At 41.4% G+C, this 8,181-nt stretch overlaps 1 protein-coding gene across 1 annotated transcript; it reads right to left on the bottom strand.

Moving 5' to 3' along the window:
• Nucleotides 1-5,663: 5,663 nt before the first annotated feature.
• Nucleotides 5,664-8,014, bottom strand: id3 (inhibitor of DNA binding 3). Its single transcript, XM_061795637.1, has 3 exons — nucleotides 7,590-8,014; nucleotides 7,388-7,460; nucleotides 5,664-6,181 (listed from the first exon to the last, which is right to left on the bottom strand). The coding sequence occupies exons 1-2, from the start codon at nucleotides 7,890-7,892 to the stop codon at nucleotides 7,407-7,409; spliced, it is 357 nt and encodes a 118-aa protein (XP_061651621.1). The 5' UTR covers nucleotides 7,893-8,014; the 3' UTR covers nucleotides 5,664-6,181; nucleotides 7,388-7,406.
• Between the last annotated feature and the right edge of the window lie 167 nt (nucleotides 8,015-8,181).

The raw sequence follows: 8,181 nt of genomic DNA, 5'->3' as shown, positions 1-8,181 counted from the left end.
TCAGACCTGTCTCCCATTTAAAATGTGTGGCGCATTATGAAGCGTAAAATACGACAACGGAGACCCCGGACTATTGAACAGCTAAAGCTGTACATCAAGCAACAATGGGAAAGAATTCCACCTCCAAAGCTTCAACAATTAGTGTCCTCAGTTCCCAAACGTTTATTGAATGTTGTTAAAAGAAAAGGTGACGTAACACAGTGGTAAACATGACCCTGTCCCAGCTTTTTTGGAAAGTGTTTCAGTCATAAAATTCCAAGTTAATGATTATTTGCTAAAAACAATCAAGTTTGTCAGTTTGAACATTAAATATCTTGTCTTTGTAGTTTATTCAATTAAATATAGGTTGAACATGATTTGCAAATCATTGTATTCTCTTTTTTATTTATGTTTAACACAATGTCCCAACTTCATTGGAATTGGGGTTGTAGTATCCATCCATTGTTTAAAAAAAAGTAACATTTCCAGGCGAGCACGGACGTTATCAATACAATAGTATTCTACCATACAGATATTTTTTTCCATTAGAGTAGGGAAATTGTGCATTATATAACAGAAGTAGGAAATATTACGCAAGTGTTCGTTTACATCCTCAGTCCTCGATGAAGTAATTTTATTCAAATAAAAGAAAAAAAAGTGTGTCGCAGACCCATTTTGGAGGGTGGGGGGCGGAGACAGCTAGTAAATAAATTACATGCATTTGTATTCTGATTTTTTCCCGTAAAGTACAGAGGTGTACCAAGTTCCCACACGGAACATAGTAGGAAAGCAACAAGAAATAGTTCTTCCTTGCGCTCTAGACACTAGTTTACTCTGTAAACAAATACAGTGAAGTTCAGCCTCTGGCTGGCAGACGTCATGGATGCTTTTGGTGGCACGGCAAACTCATTTAAAATGGAATTTTAAAATATAATATACTGTGCATGTGCTTTCAGAGGCTATTTTTAAAGAACAAAAAAAATCTTTATTGCGCTTAACCTCTATAAAAGCGTGTCTCGACTTTGCAAGAATAGGAAAATGTGGGTGCCATGGTAACAACAGTTGAGCATTAACAAATATAATTTTACAACTATTTCTGGGACTTAAAATATATTAGGGGCTGTCAAAGTTAAATCGTTAACTCGTAAATAATCACAAAAAAATATTGCATCATTCATGTATTAACTCAGATTAATCATTAAATTTATTTTGACCAAACATGCTCCTTTCTCTTAACCGCAGATGGATATTTGAAATGCTGAAAATGATGTTGATATTAAATTAAAATAAAATTAAAAATATGTTAGTAAAACTAAAAACATAGTACAAAATATATGTATAATATGTATATCCATCCATCCATCCATTCTATAGAAAATATAAATGGAAACCAAGAGATTTATGGTTTAAAAAAAGAAGTGAAAATGAATTTATTCTAATTATAATTTGTAGGCGTATGAGTCCTTTCACCAATATATAAAAGTAAATGAAACAATTCAAGACTAAAACTAAAAATAGTTTGAAATAAATAAATAAGAAATGATGACGATAAATAACAATATTAAACAAAATTAAAATGCAATTGTATGATGCAAATAATTAATTGCAAACTATACGGTATGTGTAAGAAGTGCACTGTTAATAACAAACCAACCATAGGTTTCAATGACAGTTCTCATCCTATGACAGTTCTAATCCTGCATATTTTATTCAGTATATTAGATGATTTCCAACTAGTCACATGACTATACTGCTGTGCCATGCTAATATTTAATACCTTTTTATGAAATATTCTCCACTGGAGTTGTGTGTAGCCACTAAAATGCAATGCACAATAGCAATAATGACCGAACAAACACAAAGAGAACATGTTCCAAAATGCCGGAAACACTGCATATTGCCTCACAGACTCCATTAGACTTCATATGCGTATGTATGGCTCGGGAAAAAGGGTCAGCATGTACACACAAAGGCTTTTGTGGCCATTGGCAGGAGGATAGTTTGTGTGTGATAATTGGATTCATCCAGTCGCAGCACTCTTGCTTATTGGCTCAGAGGAGATATTGAAAGAAAACAGCCCCCTCCCCCAACACACACACACACACACACACACACTCACACATACACACACACACCAGGCCATATGACTTGACCCCCACTTACCACCGCCATCCATTGGCAACTCCCCTCCAGGGTCTATTGTCACGGTGAGAAGCACATTTCACATGACATCATCATTTCTTTAGGAATCGCTTTAATTATTATTCTTTCGAAAACAAGAATCACCTGTTTGGGAGGCAACAACAATCCCCAAAACTTCCCAATTTTTGCACCTGAGTGTATCTTAATGAGTGTATTTTACGGCTCATCAACACAACCCCCTAAAACTCACTTAGTAGCGCCCCCTGGAAAGTTAAAGAAATATTGCCTCCTACGCCTGTCAACAATCGACAAAAAAAATACAAATAATAATAATAATTGGTGGACATGTCTATCATAACAGGACGCAGGACAAAATCTCAAGTTGACCATTTGGTCTGAATTTGGTCTGATTTGGTCTGAATTCGTCACAGTTCAATGCTTGAACTTTGACAAACTCCTACAGGACATTTGGCTAAATGAGCCCCAATCAGTAGCGGGTGGGGGCGTCTGGCTCTCCTGGGGGTGGAGGGGGAGGGTGTGCGTGTGGGGCGGTGGGTGTTGTGGGGTGGTTGGCTGGGGGGGTGGCATTGGGTCCCTGCGGCCCCCACTGGGTGGCCGGTTGTCGGGGTGCCTCGGTGGGGTCGGCGGACCGCCCCGGGTCCCTCGGTGTGGGACGTGTCCCGTCCGCCGGGCCGCTCTTGGGTGGACCCCTGGGCCTGATCCCGCCCCTCGATTGATTTTGTGGGGTTCTCAGCCGCCACGGTGTGGCCACAGCAATTACAGGACACTTCTGACAATCTTTGTGCATGTAAAACGGTATCAATTTACTTGCATGTATCCGCAGGTACACACCCCTAGGACTCTTTCACTGGGTGTGGGGTCACGCACTTACTGCAACAAATAACTAATGAATATGCAAATCGCTTCTCCTGTCCTTGTCCTGTTCTGTCTTGTCCTGTCCTTCCCTCACAGGGTGGAGCACTACAGCCCCATGCAACACTCATATTTAATGTTTCACTGTTGTAGATAATGTAATGATTTACTTCTCTCATCCTATTTACACTTAGTGCTTTGTCTTTTGTCTTTGTTTCTCTCTCCCTTCTAGAAACTTTGTTCTCTTCGACTGATCAAGTCTGATTCTCAATAAACCTCAATTATAATACCACAGTGGAAACTTAAAAACTCCACTGTGACACCGTAAAACTGTTCCGGCATAAAAGGGATACAGATTTTCTATTCTGCTTGACCTAACAGCCGAACAGGACAAAAAAATAAAAAGAAAAATTTTAAAAAAGTAGCGGGTACAATATTTGAGACAGATGGGTGACACTAAATAGCTCTTAGCTCTCCAAGTACCACCAAAATGACCAATGTTGAAAAACAGTAGCATAGCAGGACAAAGTGTTCATCAAAAGCAAGGTAGCAGCTCATTCTTACTTTTTTTTAATGGTGGTATAGTTTACCAAACCAACTTTTTCTAGTATACATCCATCCATTTTCTGAGCCGCTTCTCCTCACTAGGGTCGCGGGCGTGCTGGAGCCTATCCCAGCTGTCATCGGGCAGGAGGCGGGGTACACCCTGAACTGGTTGCCAGCCAATCGCAGGGCACAGAGAAACAAACAACCATTCGCACTCACAGTCATGCCTACGGGCAATTTAGAGTCTCCAATGAATGCATGTTTTTGGGATGTGGGAGGAAACCGGAGTGCCCGGAGAAAACCCACGCAGGCACGGGGAGAACATGCAAACTCCACACAGGCGGGGACGGGGATTGAACCCCGCACCTCAGAACTGTGAGGCTGACGCTCTAACCAGTCGGCCACCGTGCCGCCACTTTTTCTAGTATTTGGGATGTAATATTGTCTCTATGGTGCCTCAGTAAACGTGAAATATGAATTAAAATCGTCCACGCATTCCTTAGTTCTGGTCGTTTTTCTGCCGAAATCAGGCCTGAAATCAGGTCATTCCAATTTCTCGAGCTTATCTACGGCACTAGCGAAGATTTCCGCCTACCTCTCCGCTCCCGAGCCAGCGCTGTCAACATAACAAATACGTGTGCTCTCACAAGTGGGTCTTCCACATGGAGGCAACCAATCACAGGAAAGGGGGTGGTCTTAGCCAAATATAAACAAAGCGGATACAACACTGGGTCAAACAGAAGCAAAAAAAAAAAATATATATATATATCGAAAATGTTTCTAAATGAATTAATCACCCCTATACATGGTAAACATTAATGCTAGAAAATAAAATACGTACGAATGATGGAATGGCTAGCAGCAGCACAGTGTACCAGTGGTTAGCACGTTAGCCTCACAGTCCTGAGGTTTGGGGTTTGCATCGCGACTCTTGTGCTGTGAGTGAGTTTGCAAGTTCTCAAGTGTGAAAATTGTTCGTACACCTCTTGGTTTATTAATTACATCATCATTTTTTACTAATGCCGATTGGGTTTATGTGCCATTTATTCTTCCTTTTAATCCCAAAAGTTTGATGTTTTTGGTGAGTGAAATTCTGTGTGACAAGACGGAGTGGTAGTCTCTTCCTCCAACACTGCCATCTTGTGGTATAATTTGGCATACTGTGTTTGATACTATATCTTTTTATACTCTTACTTTGGTATTATAATTGGGGTTAACTAAAATGACTGATGCCTTCGTGCAAATACTGCACAGTAGATACAGTATGTATGTAGTACGACACATATAGAGTGGAGCACACTAATTGGTCGCACTGTCAGTGCTGTGGTATAAAGAATGGAGTAAATAGCTGCTTTGTACCACTAGATGGCGGTATTACCCAACTATTCTGCCAAGACAGGGACTCATTTTGTTTAGCATTTCCAACGCTTTTTTGACCGGGGAGATAGGAATTTATAATAAATCACAATTTTACATTTTGAATTTATTCAGTCTTTAAAACAGGAGGCAAGTTGGGCAGTGAGTAATTCCACCTTATGCCGCCAGGGGGGGGTAAGCCTACAATGCAATAAAAACGTTACAAGTGTTTTTATCTCCTAAGTAGTTTGTCAAATGCATACTTCAGAACATTCTAGTCAGATGAGTGATTTTTGGTGACGTAATGAATCCTACCAGCAGTGCCCACATTATTGTGCACATTGCAGCGGGGACCGTAAGCTTTTGCTTTCACATGGGTTATCATTTTCACTTTTTTTTTTTATTAGGAAAGCTAGATTCATTGGGACTCCAATACAACAGTGCATTCTACATTTTTTTTCTTGTCTTGCTCATTTATGTAAATATACTGCTGTGAATATTAAAAGTGTAATAAACCCAACCAATTAAACTACAAGATTCAATAAAATTGATGCTGCTCCAACCTTTATGCCAAATATGCTGTAATAGATTAGTCAACGCATAAAACAATCAATTTCAGTCAAAAATGAGAGCACACATAGGAAAATATTAATAAATGCACAGGAAACCCACAGCTGCAACCCCCCTCGATTGATTTTCCACCCATACACATCCTGTGGTGTTCACAATGTTCTATAACTGCACACCACATGCATCAAACCATCCTGTTTAGTTTGTTTGAAATTGTGTTTATTTCATGACATAACAGAATTTACACACAAGCTTTACAATAACGAGTTTATGAAACTCAGTGGAATCTCGTCCGTGGAAATAACAACAATCCCCACAGACATCTTAGAAGTAACTCTATTATAGAGTTTCTGGATTGTGATAATCATAAAAACAAAAGAAAAAAAATTACTCACATACACGCCTAACAGATATGTACACTGGTTGCATGTTGATTAGAAAACAGACAGGGGTGAAGAGGGTGGAGATGGCTGGAATGCAAATATTTGAAGGTGCAGTGTAGGAATGGGTCCAAAATGGAGGCCTGATGAAGCTTTGGTGTGTTGATGTGTCCATCCCGGACGGAACGAGCAGAAAAACAGTCAGCGCTTTCCATCTCGTCTGCATACCTATCCCACCCTCTGTTGCACCCCCCCCCCCCCCCCCCCCCCAACCCCCAACCCACTCTTGTGCTCTTCTGGCCTGCAGTGAAGTGGAGACATGAGTTTCCCTGCACCTGCATGGAGAGAAGGAAAGAAAAAGTCAAGATTCCTCCAGCTCCTCCGCCTCCCTCCCTCCCTCCCTCCCTCCCTCCCTCCCTCCCTCCCTCAGCCGCAGACAGACTGGCGCCGAGCGTGGAGCGTTCATTAACCCCGGGCAGATAGCGATGAATCCCCCTTACAAAATGGGCCTCGTCTAATTAGCAGCCGCTCTAGATTGTTCACGCAAATCAATGGGCTGCTTTATCTTAAGCTCGTTTTCAAGTGATTTCACACTCACACCCCCCACACCCCAATCAAAAAAACAATCCAGTTACTTAGCTGTGTCACAGCAGGAAAAACAATACTGAATTTACACTCACTAAAAGGACTAAAATACTGGTTTCTCATCATTTTGACAAGTTTCGCTAGCTTTAAGGCAAGGGTGGGAGACATATGGCCTGTGGGCCACAAATGCAGCCCCTCAAAGCATTTTAAGCAGACCACCACGCAAAACCTCCTGCAAAGTGTTAGAAAAGAGGCCAAAAATATTATTCAGAATTGTTAACGCACAGTTAAGTCCAGAAATAGTGTACCCATGTATTGGGGATTAACAACAAACCACTTATTTATTTATTTATTTTTAATAAAGAAAAGAGGTTTTGAGTTTTGGCCATCAAAATTGAAACCCATATTTATTCATAAAGTTAATATGGACTTGATATAATAGAAAAATAAGTTCCCTATCCCTGCTTTTAAGGGACTGTTGCACAATGTCATAGGGAGAGTCTTCCTGATTTCTACATTCAAATCATGTCTCACGAGTTACATTTAAATCATGTCAGAGGAAAAACCCTACAGAGTTATGCAATAAAATAATTCTATAACCAATCAAAATTAAGAAATCAGTCAATAAGGCTTAAAACAAGAGAGGATAAATGTTTTTTTTTATAATTATTTGTATAATTTGTTGCCTACAAAGTAATACAAAAAGAGTTCCTTAGTTGTGTTTAAAAAAAAAATTACAATTTAAAAAAAAAAAAAAAAAAAAAAAAAAAAAAAACATGGCGCATTGGGACATTTTTTTTTTCTGGCAGGCCGCATATTGGCCCACGCGCAACATGTTGCTCACCCCTGATGTCTGCCCAATGACCGACGAGAGATGACATCAGTGAACATATAAAGAGGAAAATCGACAAAATGTTTTAAGTACGACTAAAAAAAAGTGGCAGTAGTGTACCTACCATGGTCACGTGAGATATCCTAATGGCACAAACGCCCTTCATCTTTGGAGAAAGTTCTGGTCAGGTCAGCAGTCTACAAGAAGATCCCGACTTTAAATTAGCATCGTACAGGACAGAACTCTGTGATATTTATGGCAGTTTTTATGTTTGCACCCAGAGGAATCAATATAAACAAACGATTAACCAGTCCAAACCTGCTTACCTTTATCGACAAGAGCCTGGGGGTCTCTTCGGCCTCCAAGGCGATCTGTAGATCGAAGATGTAGTCGATGACGTGTTGCAGGATCTCCACCTGGCTCACAGTCTTGTTGCGGGGGATGCTGGGCACCAGCGCCGCCAAGCGCGAGTAGCAGTCGTTCATGTCGCCCGCCGCCGCCGCCGGCACCTCCACGCACGCGTGGTGGTGGTGCTTCGTCGTCCGGCCGATAGCCACGCTGCGCTCCGAAATGCAGCACGCGGCCTTGTAGCAGCTCCTCCCTGAGCGAACGGGGCTGATGGCTTTCATGGCGGAGTTATTATTATTATTTTTTTGTTTGTTTACGAATAAGGAAAAAAAAAAAAAAGTCTCTTCGGGTCGTTGACTTCGGCCTCGGTGAGTTGGAGCTCGCGTCGCTGTCAAGAGCGGCGCTTCAGTACGTTTATATACAGCACGCGTCGGACCACGCCTACTCACGAGTACCGCTCTCTGATTGGCGCAGGAGAAGAGAGGCGCCGTCTCATTGGCCGATACCGACTAGTGGCCGCGGTGGGAAAAGAATGAGGAAATGGGACCTGTGCTGCCTTCAAGGGATCGT

The sequence above is a fragment of the Phyllopteryx taeniolatus genome, chromosome 13 (genome assembly GCF_024500385.1).
Source record: "Phyllopteryx taeniolatus isolate TA_2022b chromosome 13, UOR_Ptae_1.2, whole genome shotgun sequence".
NCBI lineage: Eukaryota > Metazoa > Chordata > Actinopteri > Syngnathiformes > Syngnathidae > Phyllopteryx > Phyllopteryx taeniolatus.
Note: the sequence above shows the minus strand (reverse complement) of the source record. Positions and strands in the feature narration are given on the sequence as shown.